The 17,118-nt window shown below is 41.0% G+C and overlaps 1 protein-coding gene across 4 annotated transcripts in view; it reads left to right on the plus strand.

The window, feature by feature from the left end:
* UST (uronyl 2-sulfotransferase) overlaps window positions 1-17,118 on the plus strand; it is a 151,553-nt gene that overhangs the window by 102,730 nt on the left and 31,705 nt on the right. For all 4 annotated transcript variants that reach the window (XM_015858145.2, XM_015858142.2, XM_015858143.2 and 1 more), the window contains 2 exons: window positions 8,155-8,252; window positions 9,131-9,288. In XM_015858145.2, coding sequence (XP_015713631.1) covers window positions 8,155-8,252; window positions 9,131-9,288 — 256 coding nt within the window. The remainder of the gene's footprint in view (window positions 1-8,154; window positions 8,253-9,130; window positions 9,289-17,118) is intronic.

Genomic DNA, 17,118 nt, shown 5'->3' on the forward strand with positions numbered 1-17,118 from the left:
CTATCACATCTTTAGTGGCTGAACCACAGAACTCTCCGAAGTTGGAGAAGCATGGATTTCTTTGAAAAAACGATGCTGATTCTTCCTCTTGCTCTTTCAGAATTGTGCCCTCTGATACTTGCTGGTTCTGGCAATCTTCATTTTATCCATTTTTCCTAAAGCATCTTGACTCATTTTGAGACATTTTTTCTGACCTATTCCATCTCTAAAGGGCTTATTTCTGTATATTGAAGCATCCAGATCTCATATGGGTTAAGAGAGATTTTTATTGTGATACAGTTTTTCATTCCAAACAATATTTAATGCACACTATTGCTCAATCCTGAGCAGGACTTGCTATCAACTATGTCCACACTGAGCCTGTATTATAATGTGCTTGGCTGGACAGTGAGGCTTTTAACATTATTGGAGTATAGAGGTGATAGTGCTGTACAATGGTTTTCTCTGTATCTTAACCAATTTGTTTTTTAAAAAACACGTAGCACGTATGGTCTCTTGGATCCAACATTTCAAGTGAAACAGAAGATGCTGGGCTCCACAAGACAGAGATGTGAAATGATTCCTTCATTCTCTCCGTAGCACTCTCTTGTTCAGAAAAGAACTTACATAAGGCATCAGCAGGGTATTTTCTGCTTTACTTGGAGCTGGAAATGCTAACCTAAAAGTGTTCTCTTTCAGGGCTTCTAAGAAACTGTAGAAAGTCCAGAAGACAGTCTTAAAAAGGAAATACTGTAGGGAAATGTAAATCTTATGATGAGTAAAAATATGCTGTAATGCAGTTGTCCTCCAGTTATTCCACGTGTTAACCAATATTCAAGACAAAAAGAAGTTTCTTTAAGCTGCATAATGGTATATTCACGTCAGATACTAGTAAAGGCTTTTTGGCGTAGTAGTATTAATGCAGTGGTATAAAATTAGAGAAAGCGTATGAACATTTTAATGAACAGTCTGGACAAATGACAACCAGCTTCAGGTAAACTTGGCTCTCCATTAGCAAAGGATGGACTAAAAGGCTTCTCGAAGCTCTGTTTTGTTCTAGAGCAGCCTTTCCTCCCATCATAGCCACTGATGTCTGGGCACAGACTGCATCCGCTTCATGTGCCATTAGCCCTGCTGGGGTTAGCCTCACCTGCCATCCTCTTCTGTGCCCACTTCAGTTCCACTGGCTTCAGCATCACAGTCCTCTCCAGGTTGAGCCCATCATCTGTCACTGAAGAACTTTGTCTGTGCTCCAGAACTACCTTTTGTGAGCATAAATCACTACAGTCTGTTGAGTCACTGCTTTTCTCACAAGCATCTGTAAGCCAGCATCCAGTCCCTCTGCATTCATGAGGGCTGAGAAATCAGTGAGATAGAGACTATTCCCTGTTCAGTGTTCGTAGAATTGAATATTTGCCATCCTTAATTGACTTTATTGAGGGTCATGATCTGAGCAAACTAATTTTCCAGGTTCTTTTATGAAGAGGTGTTAGTAAGCAGGCTCGACAAATGTACCGTCTCGGTGCTGTTGCCTCTGTGATTCATTCTTGATCACAGCATAATGCTCTGCATTTTTGGTCTTCCCTGGATCTGTGCCCTCTATAACAGGATGGTTATTTAATGCTTATACACTTCTTCCAGTTGGCAGGCACTCTTCCTTTTTTTGGCGTAATTTCTTTCTTTTTTTTTTTTTTTCTAATATATTTCCCGTACTAAGATGGTTTGAGGTGAAAAATACAAAAGCAAAGGAAAAGGAAGATGTGAGAAGGTGCCACTTAGAGCTATGAAGTGATTCTGTTCTAGTTATGAAAACTGGATGTTTACAAATCAATAATAAGGTTTCTGACAAAAGGAGTTGGGTAGAAAACAGGGATCTGCAAAAGGGTTTAATGTTTGTCACATACATGTTTGTGTTGTGGGCAGTCAATCACCTCTGCTAAGTTAGTGCCAGCAAAAGTTTGTGTATGACTAAATAGTGTACGCCTTGCTAAATGAACATGTAGACAGCAGAAGACACTGTTTTGTTAGGTGCTGCTGCACTTGGTAAGGTGCCAAGGAAGAAGAGCTGAATATATTGTTGGCAGGAAAAGCAGGCAAATAAGCTGAGCCAGAAGAGTCCATCAAAAAGAAAAAAGTGGGAATTCAACTTGGCAACGTATTTGCTTATGTGGTCTGGGGGAAAAAATGAAAAACACATATATTGCCAGGAGAAAAAAAAAGTGGAAAGTCAGTTCAAAGAAAACATGGAATTATCCTTAACAAAATAAAAAAATAAAAATCAAGGAAATCCATGCTGATGTAAGGACAGCGTGGTTTAAATCTAAGCAAACCATAAGCTACCCTAGACTAGCTTCAAAATGTCCAGCTTTCTTGTTTGAACAAAATTAAAAGAAGGCTGAAGTAGTATTCTGGTACTTGAAAATATCTCTGTCTTTTTCTCCAGCTTTTCGTACTACAATTTTCTCTTGAACAGTTGTACTGTAATAATGCAGGCATTTTTAAACAAAGAAAAAATATGCTATGAAACAAAGTGTAGTTTCATTAACTGGTGAATATTAATATTTAGCCCACCAATGCAGTTACTTGTGAAAAATATCAAACTTTGTATGTATTCCTTATTATGCTAACTGTGCTGACACTTGATTGTAGTTGCAAAGGGTTCTGTGAGCTTCCCACACTGTTTCTCCAATGCAGCATTCATATGCTACTCTGGACTGCATGAAACAGAAATGTTTAGTAGTAGGTCTTCAAGCTGTCCTTTCACCACCACTACGGAAGGGTTAACATTCGGTTTAAATGTTGAAAAATAGTTTTCAAGTTTGTGAAGTGTTTTGTTCTTAAAGGAAGAACGTTTTCCTCTTTATCTTTCCAATGTGGTTTTTACAGTATGCAATACAGTTGACATGCCTCAAGTGCACATATTGCTGTGACTTGCTACCCAGAGCTGTAATACCAGAGAGGGACCTTGCTCTCAGAGAGGGGACAAGGTGTCTCTGTAGCCTTTTGACGTGGAGTAGCCCAATTACGTGGAAAGGTAGATCTGGAGAAGAGCTAATGAGCAGGCGGGCCAGTGAGCACTGTCTCTGTAGGGATCTGTGGTTTCCCCAGAACAATTGTGTATGTGGGAACTTTTTTCATAAGGTTTCTTTCAAAAATAACCTTGTGAATACTGCTGAAAGCATACCAGGGTCCAACCCTCCAAGTTGTTCTCATTGTGTCCCATGGACTCCCCAGGGACCTTGTATGAGATGCAGGACTGGCATCAGTCATGGGCCTTAATTACTGACAGGGTTACACCACTCCTTGTTGGCATTTGGATTTCTGCTCTTCTGGCTGAAAGGCAGTTATTTGGATGAGAGAGGTGGGTAGGTAAGCAGCCTCACCTGCCAAAGGGGGGTGGTTAGCTGATGCTTTGAAAGCAGATTGTAGGAGGTTTTAGGAAGCATTTGAAGAACTGAAAAAAAAAGGGAAAGGTTAGGGTTGTCTGAAATTAAGAAGTGAAAATTTAATTGGAGGGAAAAAAATGTGTTTATATGTTCAGTAAGTCATTTGTAAGCACACATCACTTTGTTTTACATGACAATTTCTGTTTTGCGCTAAGATGGCTGCAGGACAGCAGCTTGAATCAAATGAACTGGCTCTGCAGGGTGCTTTTGCTCTTGCTGCTTCTCAGAGTCCCTGGAAACCTTTTAACAGGTGTTCCTCTGATCTCTCGTGTAGGTTGTTGTATTGTCTCCTTCACCACCAGCACACTGTATGGGTGAGGAGAAGGCTCTTCTTTCCATTTCTCTCTTTTTTCACTTCATTCTCTATTTGGTTTTACTGCTGCTTTTTATCAAATACATGTTTTAGCTTTAAGTGAAGAGCAACCATGGGAAGAAATGATCATTGAACTTTCCTGGGAGTTTAGGAGATCAAGAGCTCTTTTTAAAAGCACATTTCAGCTCCTGACAAATACATGGAAGAAAGGAAGGTGAATACCTGCAAATATTTGTTTGTGTGGCCATTTCAGAGTTGTACAAAGTGGTCAGAGCTGTATCTCTTCAGAAACAGACATGCAAGGTGTAAGAGTTGAAGGCAATTTTATCTGTGACTAAAAGCTAGTTTCAAAATGCAAACCTTAACTCAGCTTTGTAGTGTGCAGCAGAGGTAAAGCAACATTGCTGCTTGGTCTTTTCTCTTTTTGAGCCTGACTGGGTGTGAAGGGGCCATCACAGCTGGTGCATAGGGGACAACTGGGGACAGAAAACTGCATTTTGGTTAGCTAGACTAGCTCTGTCATCTCTTGGGAGCTACTCCCTGAAGTATTGCTGCTCTCCCTGGAGTCTGCTATTAGTGTCCAAATAGCTCATACGAGTGTGCTGTGGTCTCCAGAGGACAATCGACTGGCTCAGAGAACTTGTCTCCACCCACACTCACTGACAGACTTCCACCGAAGGGTTTGATACCATAACAGCCCAGGCTGGGAGGCTTTGCTGGCAGCACTGCTCTGGGAAGCAATGCCCAGTGCCTCATTGCCAGCTCCTGCCAGCATCGTTAGACTGTGCACCAAGAAGTACCTGAATCTGAACCAAGAAGATCACCTAGCTGCTGTGTGGCTGTAATTATCCAAGTGTTTGGTTGAGATTTGAACGAGAATGTTGAATACCAACAGATGACATAGGAGTGTTTTTAATGGGGGTTAAAAATATATATTGTATTGTAATTTATTTTCTCTAAAGATATGTAAATAGGTAACTTGCATAGCTAAATAACATTAAGACATACTGATAACAGTAAGATGTGTTATATTAGTATTTGAAAAGCATAATTCTAACTGTGCTTTGATTTTGTAATTTAGCCAGAGAAAAGTACATCTTTCTGCAGCCTTTCAAAGCCCTTCATCCTTTACCTAGGTTCTCCTTCTTTCCTCTCATATTTACACTTCCACAGCATTTTCTGAGCCATTTTGTTTACATTTTCATTCCCATTGCTCTGTGGTACCTGGAGACCCACAGGCAGGAGTCAGAGAAAGAGGCGGCTTATTTTATCTTTTGTTTCTCTGTTTGTGTTTAGTTTGTGTGGTGCAATGTTGTCCTAGGGATGTAATGGTCAGCTTGACCTCCTTGCAAACACTGAGCAAGTGAGAAGACATTTGAAAAGCCCCGAGAGGATTCTGGGGGCTCTCAGCAGCATAGAAGAATTTTCCTTGGCTGCCCATGGTGAGGACTAGACTGGGCCATTGACTGTGCCTTGTGAGCAGCAGAGGTCACCATCGACTGGGCACACTCACTGGTCTTCCTCATCATGTTATTTCATTTCCTCTCCTGAGTATATTTCTACTTGAAAAGTATTTATTTAGCTCCCTGCTTCCTCTGTAACCTCCATGCCACACCTGCGCTTCACATCTGCCTTCAGACCCAAACAAGGAACCTGCACTGTGACCAGGCTGTAGCAGGGTCTGCTGGCTTTGCAATGGGAGCTGCAGTATCCCCACCATGGCAGGCACTGTAACGTCTTTGAGAGAAGGAAAGGCTACTTTTTGGCTTCCCCCAGGTTAATGGATGATTAATGGAAAAATACTCGCCAGGCATGTATATATTAGGTTGGATATTAGGAACAGTTTCTTCTCAGAAAGAGTGGTGAGGCAGCGGCACAGGCTGCCCAGGGAGGTGGTGGAGTCACTGTCTTTGGAAGTGTTGAAGAACCATGTGGATGTGGCACTGAGAACCGTGGTGTGAGCATGGAGGGGATGGGCTGATGCTTGGACTGGATGATCTGAATGGTCTTTTTTTAACCTTAGTGATTCTGTGATTCTGTTTGAGTTCCCTTTCTTTGTTGTGGAAGGGTGTGATCAAAGTAGCTCAATTTCTTTCTTTCTATATCTTTCTCAGCTGTGTTTGAATTTTTATTATTTTTTTTTTCTGGAATCCTCCTCCAGTGATCTAAATGCAAAAAGCTGTCATCTGTCAGCTTGCAAGTTTGTGTCTCGCAGAACTTTCTGCCCTGGAAGATCTGTATCCTGCTAGGAAAATATGCTGTTAATGGAAAAAATGTAGCATAAATGTGGCTTAGGATAACAGAATAACATTGCCTAGAAAAACATAATATCACCTTAGTGTTTTGTGCCCAGAGAAAGCAGGAACTGGTGCAAGTCATCCAGCAGCCAAAGAGCAGCTTCATGTAGGTTTGTGTAATGTGATGAGTAACACACCTCTGGCCAGGCCTGCTTTTGCACACACACCCCCCCCAGCCCACTTGGTTACAAATGGTAATTCCATATATCATCACATATCAGTGGTAATTCTGCATATCGCCCAGTGAAATCTCCTCCGAGGGGATGGATGGATGCTAGTGATTTGTTTCACAAATTAAGAATACATTAAAACAGGAAAGGAAAGCAGGTGCTGCAAATATATTGGAACCATCCAGCAGCCATAATACAGATCAGATGTGTGTAAATAACGCTGCTTTTTGCAATGGCAATAGTAAAAGGGGGCAGCCTTTTGGCCACAGAGCAAGCCAGGTCCTTTTGATCTTGGTAATGTGAAGGGTGTGCCTTTATGTGGTGGAAAATTGGCGATTCACATGAAAACATATTTGACCTTTATCTTAATCCTTTATTGCAATGGGGTCCTTTTGCATTTCTTTCATAAATGAAGCCTGAAGGGAAGTGCCACAAAGTAGTTTAGATTAGTGTAGTCCCAGTTGTTTTGACAATCCTACAGCTTCAGCTGTTGACAATGCAAGGGAATACTAAACATTCATTTTTGATTAAGTATAAACTATTCACTTGTTAAAGCTGCAGCATTTTTCTTGTGTGTCTTTTTGTGTGTGTAAATTTCTCAATAATATTTGTAGCAATGGCTGGAAAGGGTTAATTTATACTCAGTGCCTTGAATTTAAAAATTACTACTTGGATGTAAATCTTATAATATGTATGCAAGGCAAACCCTTCTCGGTGTGCTTGAGTGCACTGTGGGGAACAGGGGAGGTGGGTTGCTTGTATCCCAGGTGGCAGTTTTTATGCTGTTTTCTCTGATAGTTCTTCACCATGTAATCTAATTGCAGCCAGTGATCTCTTGATATGTCCACAAAATCTCATTTACATATGGGTAAGACACGGCAGGAAACGCGAGTGAACTTTTAACAGGCTTTTGGACCCAGATGTGCAACAAATGAGGCTACTAGGTCTTCTGTTCTAGGATGAGCTTTTCTCAGGTCACTCGCTGGCACAGGGGTTGCTCTGTATATCTCCCGTGTGGCAGAGGAGTTCTGGCTCTCAGAGGGTATGTTGAACACTAAAATGATCTCTGCCCCATTTCATGTGCATTGATCATTCCTTGATTTAGCAAGCCTGTTGCATTGTAGAAACATGGCTTGAAGAAAGATGAGAAAGACAACTTTTGCAAAGATGTGATTCTTTAGTCTTTGCTCTGTTGCCTTACCCTTTATTTTTTCATTGGGGTCTGCCTGCAAGATAAGGCTCTATTAGTCTAGATAAGAATAGTAGGATTCGTTCCTACTTTCGGGAATGTTTATTACTGAGCCAAGTAAAATGGGAAATGGGATGCAGTTCCTTGGGGTTCAGTAGCTATGCTTCATCTGTTGAGAAATGATAAATAGTTCTTATGACTGATGAATCAGGGAAGTGATAAAATACTTTATAATAAGCTTTTTTCTCAATGTGTGTTTATACAATGGGCTCATTTCTGAACATCTCAAAAATGTCCTGAATTGCAATCAAAGGTGATTTACAGTTTTATATCACAAGCAAGCTGTGTGAATTACAGCTTACACTTAAATAAATAAAATAATAATCTCAATTGGATCTACATGCTTTATTTCTTCTGAATATGCCCCAGGGAAAAGTCTGAAAATAATATCCTGAATATTCTATACACCTCATTGAAAAAGTTGATCCATTTGTCCTGCTTTTAATCATGCATTGATCCCGGTACAAAAAGGTGCTGTTTGCAACAAGACATTTTACAAAGAAATCACTTTTTTCTCCTGCAGCTTTCAAGTCAAGTTTAAAAGTATTAAAAGGAGCAGTGGATTATTTCTAAGGTATTTAATATAGCCTCAACAAAACACTGTGATACTGAGATGCTGTGTAAGGTATGAGATAAAGAAAACAATTGTTTATAGAGAAAACACAGTAATCAACTTCGTTTTCTGTTTTCTTACCCACAGGACATTAATGTGTGTATCCTTGAAAACTACCCTGAATGTTCCAACCCCAGGTTATTTTATATCATACCCTATTTCTGTGGACAGCATCCAAGATGCAGGTAAGTAAGTAAATGAGGTATCCTGATCTGCTCAGCAATATCCATTGACAATTTATTGGAGACAACCGTTATTTGAAGTACAGTAGAAAATTGTAAGTAGAGTGTAATGATGCATGTGGTAACTGCACACATTAATACATTTTGGAACTCAAGGAGTAATGTACAAACATAGTATTGTCCTTTTTATTTGATTTCACTCTTGAATAATGTATTGAATCTGGATGTAATCATCGGGGTTTTTCTCTTCTGAATTGTTAGTGACCTTACATACTCTTTTTACCTGTGCATTAACTTCTTAATACATACTTCTTAGGTCTGCTCAGATGCTGATACCAGATCTATATCTTAGGAATTCCAGATTTCCTTGTAACAAATAGGGATCATGCTTAAAATTATGTAAAGTGCAGCCTTTTACCACTGCAACTGAACTAATTCGTGTTTGATGTGTCTGTTTATGCTGTTCACATGTTGCTGTATTACTGATGCAGCATTGTAAACTTGTATGCAGTATGTGAACACTTTTAAATACCTTCTTGCTTTGAAATGCTTTCATATTGTTGGTCACAGCAAATTCCTTATTAACCTTGTTTGACTTCAAGGTATCATATTTACCAATTGCTATAATTTCTACATAATAGGAAGAACTGAGCATATTTCCAGAAATTTCTTACAGAGGCCATGTTTTTCTTTCGGCAGTTATAACAAATTCTAATGTATTAGTTCTTTTGTCTTTAAGTATCTTTCTTTAGGAATTTTCACTTCATTTCCTTACATTTGCTTATTTAACTAGAATTTCTGAAGTAATTTCGTATTTAAACACCCATTCTCCATCCCTTTTTATTAATCTTTATTCCTCTCCCACCATTAATTTCATACAGGGAACCTGGTGAATGGGCCCTTGAAAGAGCAAAGCTGAACGTTAATGAAAACTTCCTGCTTGTGGGGATTCTGGAGGAGTTGGAGGATGTGCTGCTTTTATTAGAAAGATTCTTACCTCATTATTTCAAGGATGTGCTTAGCATCTACAAAAATCCAGGTAACTTTTTCCACCACTTTCACACAAATGTTGGCAAAATCTGGAGGGCCACTGAAAGGTAAAGAGTCAGTGAGATTTATTTTCCTTCTAGAGAGCAGATTTGATTGATGGGGAAGGGTATGTATTCTACATTTATTCTTAATGTCATCGAGTGGTTTTCGTTCCCAGGCTATCACTTAGTTCTCCAGTAATCTCACCACATGCCCAAAAGCCTCACAGTTATGTCTGGAGTGGCTTTTTCTTCTTTTAATTCTGATATGTTCAGCTCTCAAACAAGCGTCGATTCTTAAGATGTCAGCCATATCTACATAAGGAAACCTAGAAAAAATGAACTGGGGAGCTGAATACTGGGGATGCTTAAACAGCAGGATATTTATTTGCCCTCAACCTTGACTGAGTTGCTATGATTTTAACCAACTATGGTGAAATAATTCATCACTTAAACAGAGATTAGGTGAAGTACAAATAATAATGTATACCTACAGTACACTGAGTAGAAAGCACAGTCAGAAATACAGAGTTGGGTGAGTTTCAGTAGAGAAATGAAAACAGAAGCACTTAATCAGCATCTTAACTTGCACCCTAGCATCAATCTGAATTGGTTCTCTTGTTGTGTTCAGTCTGTTCCTTCGAATGCTTATTTTTTGTTCTGCCTCTCTAGAGAACAGTTTTGTGTCCTATGCTTAAATCAATAAGGTGCTTCTGTGGAGCTGTGCATGTCATTTTCTGGTCTGCTGCTTTCATTTGATTGGGCTTTTAATGTGGTATGAACCAAGAAGGGGTAAAAGTTGCTTCTTGCATGGTGACTGTTGCATTCGTGTCAGTTGGAATGCCTACAGCCACTGAAAGGCGTGTTTTGTACTAATTTGTATATTAAAAACATATGAATCAAACACTGAATTTAGTTTGTAATGCATGAAGCTTATCATGGGCTTTTGATTGAGAGCAGCTGTAATAGTAACCAGTTGTTTTGAAATAATGAAAGGTTTCAGTGCATGACTGTCACCCAGCCCCTCCTTCTGGGCTGCATCTTTGAAAGTTTTTTTTGTATTAAGCAATGTAGAAATATTATAAAGAATGGTGTTCTCTTTTCTTTGCGAATTTTAAAATCAAAATATATTCTTAGCATGCGGAAGTCTTCCTTGCATTTTTTTTCTGTACAGAAGCTAGGCCAGAAGGAGGTAGAGAATCAACAGAAGGATCCTTTCCGCAGTCAGCAGATTTTTTCTATGGGAAAATACAGGGTTTTTCAGCTGCTCTATGCAACATAGATTTTCACTTCTCTTCCAATTTGGGAAGCTAAAAACAGCTCACTTGGGCTTAATTTTTCACCAGGGTGCCAATGAAAATGTGAAATGTGAAATAAGCAGTCTCTCAGAATGAATAAGTGCTGGACAGTCTTTTTTCTCTCTGTGCATATTGCAGTATCTCTGGGAGATTTGATCCCATGTTTCAGGGCAATTAATTCCTCTTCTCTGGGATTTCATGCATAAGACCAATATTGTATTGTCACGGGTTAGTTAGATTTACCTATGCCCGTGACAGGGGAAGCCACCCCCGAGAGGCCTCTGTGAACTCTAGGCGACACGGCTGGAACGCTTCCTCTCCGAGAAGTTCGAGAGAAGAGAGGGACTCCAGCCTGGAACGAGATTATATAGAGTCCTGGTCCCGTGACTTATTGTTACTCCTGTTGTTTCCTGGATATGTGTCTTCTTCTGTGGACTGCACATTCAACAGAAAGTATCCATACTTGACATGATGTTATGATGTGGAATACTGATAGCAAAATTACAAAATTACAAACGCATGACATTCCACCCTTATTCTACTTATTACATCATGGTTAATATATACATATATATACCTATTATACACGTATGTAATTGTGATAGCTAAATAGTAGAATTGCATGTAACATAACTAAATGTACACTATAATAACTAAAATACACTACACATGCAAACTATATATATATATATATAGATAGATACAAAAATTATTGACTGCATCCCCAGCATCAAATTCCCTTGTGGCACACATTGAACATCCCCATCCTTCTGCATTCCACAAGTGCACCAGGTCCCTGGGCGAAGACAGTTCCACGGATAGGTTTGCCCTTTCCAGAAGCTGGAAGGACCAAACAGCTTTTCCAACATGTTCTTTACATGTATAACAGGGACCTTATCTCCTTCTACAGTGTGTAGGGGGCTAGATTGACTAGGACCATCACGATTGACAGATCCTCTAGTATTGACCAACCAAGCGTGGCCTTTGCCAGATTCTTCTCCCAGTGCTTAAATTTTCCACCACCATTGCTTTCAACTAGTTTTCAACAACCCATTATATCGTTCAATTTTACAGAAGCTGGTGCATGGTAGGGAATATGAATAATCCACTCAATGCCATGATCTTTGGCCCAAGTATTTATAAGGGAATTTTTAAAATGTGTCCCATTATCAGATTCAATTCTTTCTGGGGTGCCATGTCGCCACAGGACTTGTTTCTCAGACCTAAATATGGTGTTTCGACGCAGTTGCATGGGGTACTGCGTATGTTTCAAGCCACCCAGTGGTGTACTATAGTAGAGTACATAACACTTACCACTGCGAGATCGTGCGAAGGTGATATCAATCCTAGCCAGCCCTCATATTTTACTTTTGCCATCGCCCTTCTCCCAGAGAGGTTTCATCCTTCTGGCTTGTTTAATTATGGCACATGTTTTCACAATCATGAATAATCTGCCGCATAGCGTCCATGGTTAAGTCCACCCTCGGTCTCTGCCCACTTTATATGTTGCGTCTCTTCCTTGATGGCCTGAGGTCTCATGAAGCATCGAGCTAGAAATAATTCGACCTTAATTCTGCCAATCCAAGTCGATTTGAGACATCAATTCTAGCAGTTTATTAATCGAATGGTTGTTTTGTTGTTCTTTCAGTAGCCCCGACTTTTGGCACATGTGCATCCACATGACCGCACGTTTCAACAATAGTTTTTTGTTTCGGGAAGCAATGTCCTTCCATAGTTCAGCGGCCCAAAGAACTTTCCCCCTGTTTGCCCAGTTATGTTTGTTCCCACCGCTGTAACACCCCATACAGGACATTTGCCACATCCTGAGTCAGTAATAAAGATACAGCATTGGGCCCACCCTCCCGCTTCAGCCAACATCTAAGGCGCTGGACAGCTTTTACTTCTGCCACTGACTTGATTTCTCCTTACCTTCAATGGCCTTGCCACTGTCGTGTGGGGCTTTCACACCAGCAGTTCTTTGCGATCCCTTCACTAACAATGCGACATGATCCGTCAGTGGATAGGGCATACAATTATCTTTTAATTTTCTGGTAAATCACTCGTTGTATGGTGGGGCCTCTTTAGCACGTGATATCTTCTGCCTGGTGATAGATATATAATTTTTCTTCAGGCAGTCATGATTAACCTCTAGATTCTGGAGATTGAGGTTTCATTGGCTCGTGTGTATCAGCGTAATCCACTTGCTCCAGTAGATGGTAGCATGAATGGGTGGAAGGGAACCTGTCCTTTGAACCATCCAGTTCAGCATGGCGTCGATGGTGAAAGGAGCTGTTGTTTCAGTCCCGACTACTTCGAAGCAGCCCGAACCCCTCATACGCGTAAGATATCCTTCTAGGTTGAAGTGTAGCACTCCTTCAGACCTTATACTGATGACCTAGAATCAAGGGGTCGGCTTTGGGTATCTTCTGAAGAATCATTATTTGCCCAAAACAAACTAAAGTGGGGACTTTCTTCTCCAGCAGCGTTAGAGGATGTTCTTTACATCCTGTCCAGTCGTACTGGCCCAGGGCTTACAGCAAGGGTTCTGCTTTGTTTAATCTGTTTCAAGCTTTTGCTCTCAGGGCACAACAACATGAACAATCCTCTCTTTCCGCGTTACTATAAAGGGGGCTTTACATGAAGCTGTAGTTGGAATGTGCTCTCCAAAAGATAGAAAAGATTGTGTTCTTCTTGCTGTTGGTGGAGACATGGAGTGATTTTGTCGATCATCTGCTGGCATGTGACGACGTCCCTCTGCCATTTATACCTAAGAATGAATTTCCTGGGACGAAGTCTTTTAACTTTAGCTTTCTTAATAGCAAACAAGCAACTTGATAAGCAAAGAAATCCACGATTTTCTGCTCTCCTTTCGTGAAATTATTCTGTGTATGCCAAAACATGTCTCAATGTACTGCAGGTGTTCAGGAGCACCACCTGTTCAGTACAGTTTGGACCACGATGGAATGGTTGGCTGTGTTCCCCCTGGGGCAATAGAGATATATAGTATACTGATGCTCTTCAGGTGAGGCAACTGTGGTTTGCATTCTGCAGAGATAGAAAGAAGGCATTGGCAACTGTCAATTGGTGGATCAATTTTTGGCTGCTTTGACTTCCCCCAGCTCGTATGGAGTTCCAACATGTCGACAGCGCGCTCATGGGGTGTGACCTCATTCGGCAAGGTAGTCTACTGTCAGACTATTCTCCACTGGTTTACGCAATGGCATATGGGACTGTTTAAAGGTGAGTGAGTTTTACTGATACTCCTTGATTCTCCCAACTGGCCGATCAATATGATGGGGAGCAAGGAATTGTTGGTGCGATCTGCGCTGTGCACTGTCTTTGTAGCAATCGTACTGCTGTTCTTTTTACCTCGTGCGCCCACAACAGACGGGTTCTGACAGGACAGGCAAACAGAAGCTGCTTAATGTGTCCCATGTCTACAGCAGATATCCCCTCCAGGCATGATAACCTTAGGATCCTTGAAATGCCCCTTTGAGTAAATCATACAAGTATACTGGAGCCCCTGGGCAGTCACAATGGAAGTTTTTTGCCAGTTTTGCCAGTGAGGCTTATTTTCGTCCAGCACAGTCAAACTTCTTGCAGAGCACCACAGTCCTCCCAGACTCTAGCGATTATTCTGTCCTTATGACTGGCAGGCATTAGGAGATACTGGTGCCCGGTATCACAGCGTATATTCCTGTGGTTTTGTGTGCCAGGCATCGAATCCACACAGTAATAACTCTATTATCTTTCCTCCGCTGACTGAGGGTAGGGTCTCTATTGGTTACTGTGATTGATGGAGCACCTCCCACTGGTGGTTGGTACTGTTGTAGTTTCTTTCAGTGCTCCGTAGTGCGAAGTGGCTGATAATGCCATTCCTCTGTCTTCTCCAGGTCACGTAGGTAGCGCCATGGAAACACCGCGGTGCAATCGTCACTGTTGTTCTTTGCTCGAGCTGGGAAGCGTGTGCGTTTAACAGCTGAGCTTTTGAATGCATTGCAGGTGGGGAGTAGGCTGGACTAGTTGTGATCAGATCCTCATTAAGACTGGTGGCCCGTACGAGATTGAACCTTCATAGTTTGTCTTCTGATCTATTAAACGGGATCATTACAATTAGTTGATGGAACCCAATTTTCTTGGCACTTATTACTGGTTTTCTAGCCCGTGAGATGAAGAAATGCGGCATGCAGTTGGGGGGTGCTGATCGTGGTTTGAAGCAATATATAGTCAAAATCCGGGGCATATTGTCCACAATCTTTAGATCTGATACCATGATGTGCAATTCCTTCTGGTGCTGTAATTGTGATTTTCTGCCAACTGTCAGGATCGGCCCTCACTCTCTCAGGGTCAGTTCGCTTGGATAGGGGCTGTAGTACACATTTTCGCCATGGCCAATTCCCTCAGGGCTGATGCTTTTTGGACCGGGTTTCCTATCAAATTTAGCTTCAAAGCATCCTTATAGGGGTATTTCTCTCACAGGCTTTCTAACAGCGCACCAGCAGAGTGGCAGCTCCCATCCGAACATTGCTAAATCCTCTGTCGTTGCTCTTGGCAATGTTTTAGTTTGGCGAGCTCATTACATCTAGGACAAGCTGTTGGCCCGTTGTCCAGCGCGAAGCCCAACAAGCAAGGATACTTCATCCTTGAGCGTGTGATCTTTATTGAGTCCTTGGATTTCAGTGATTCAGGGTCGACAGTAGGTGCGATTTCCTTCATATAGTCCTCTTCTTCATGCTCTTGGTTTTTGCTTGGCTTTTTTTGGTACTGCTCCATGCCGCTGGGTTTCTGCGCACCCCTGTGCTTCTCCCTTCTTTTGTTCTAGACCGAATGGACGTTTCATTTCTTGTTCCCAGGGGCATTAATGTATTGATATGATGCTCCTGTGACCTGATCAGAATTAACTTGGGCTGAATATAAGATCGGACTCTCTCTCTCCAGAATAGTAATGATAATAAGCCGGTATGCATAAGCAAAACCCTAGGTTTCTTTAGATTTCTGACCCAAATATCACTTAATTTCTTAGGGTCCCTTTAGGTGTTTCAAGAGTGAAACCATGACACTGGGGTCCCATGCTTCTAAGCTTTTCTAACCTGTCTTTCCATATTCCTGCATCATCATTCTCTGGTCTGGAGGAGAATTCCGATGAAGAATGCATAGGAACATATATTGCATGCATTGATAGTGATAACATGAATGCAAGTATGAACCTATTCAGTTATTTGAAAGCGTGTGGAAATCTGAGAGTAAACCTAATAAAAAAGGGTTTTATTTGCCTGTACAAGATTAAACATGGTGGTCGTTTGTAAAATTGGCCTGTTTTCCATTGGATGCCAAGTATTTGTAAAATTGCTGTTCCATATGGGTTGCAAAGTGTTTTGTAAGATGTCACATTCATCTGGGGTTGTAGATGCCAAAATTTCTGACCATACACATCTCGTAAAAGTACCAGGAGGTGTCTCATAGTATCCATTACTAGGCTATATTTCACATTTCACACACAAATTATGGTGTTATAGTTGACGCAATACTTTTAGAGATCATATTGCTTTAATCTTAAAACAGAGCACTGGGATGAAAGAGTGGTTCATAAGCTGGCAGGTCTGTAAAAGTCGAGCTAGCCTAGTTTGGCTCTAAGGGAGAAAGAAATCCCTTTGTTTTCTACACAAAGTTAGATAGCAGTCTGAGAATGTGCAGCACCTTATGTTGACAATTTTGTCTGGTAATTTCAAAGGTCAAGTTCTCCGTGAAGCAGCTACGGAAAATAAACTCCCAATCCACGTAACGAGTCCTTTAAGGAGCAAAGAGAGAGTGTTCTAAAAGCTAAAAGCTCTATGCCCGCATTCTCCCACAAAATCTGTCAACGGGTTAGTTTAGATTTACCTATGCCGTGACAGGGGAAGCCACCACGCACCCCTGGGGGCCCGGAAAGGAGGGGAAAGGGAGTGGGATAAACAGCGACAATTAAGAGGAAAAACTTATTTTACTAAATATTGTATCGAAATACAAGATAACACTAATATGATATAATTAAGGCTAACAAATGACGAAGACGTAGAGAGAGAGTCTCCGAAAACCGAGAGGCCTAACTGTGAACTTAGGCGAAATTCGCGCTGGAACGCTTCCCACTATTCGAGAAGTTCGAGAGACGAAGGGGGCACTGCAGCATGGGAACGAGATTATATAGAGTCCTGTCCCGTGACTTATTGTTATCTCCTGTTTGTTCTCTGGGATATGTAGTTGCTTCTTCTGTGGACTGCACATTCAACAGAGTATCCATACTTGATGATGTTATGATGATGGAATACTGATAGAAATTACAAAATTAAAACATGACATGTATGAAGATTCATCCCCTTCCTTCAGTATCCCTCGTGTTGATTAAAGCTGAATTCTTTTTTACCATTCACTAAGACTGAGGAATAGGATAGAAGCAGCATCTTTGTGTTAACTGCTTTCTTCATACATGCTAAGATCTGTTTTATTTCTTTCTTTTTATTCTTTTTTTTTCTTAAATCAAAATTATTTCAGATTTTTCAGAGTTGT

This window comes from Coturnix japonica, chromosome 3, assembly GCF_001577835.2.
Source record: "Coturnix japonica isolate 7356 chromosome 3, Coturnix japonica 2.1, whole genome shotgun sequence".
Lineage (NCBI taxonomy): Eukaryota > Metazoa > Chordata > Aves > Galliformes > Phasianidae > Coturnix > Coturnix japonica.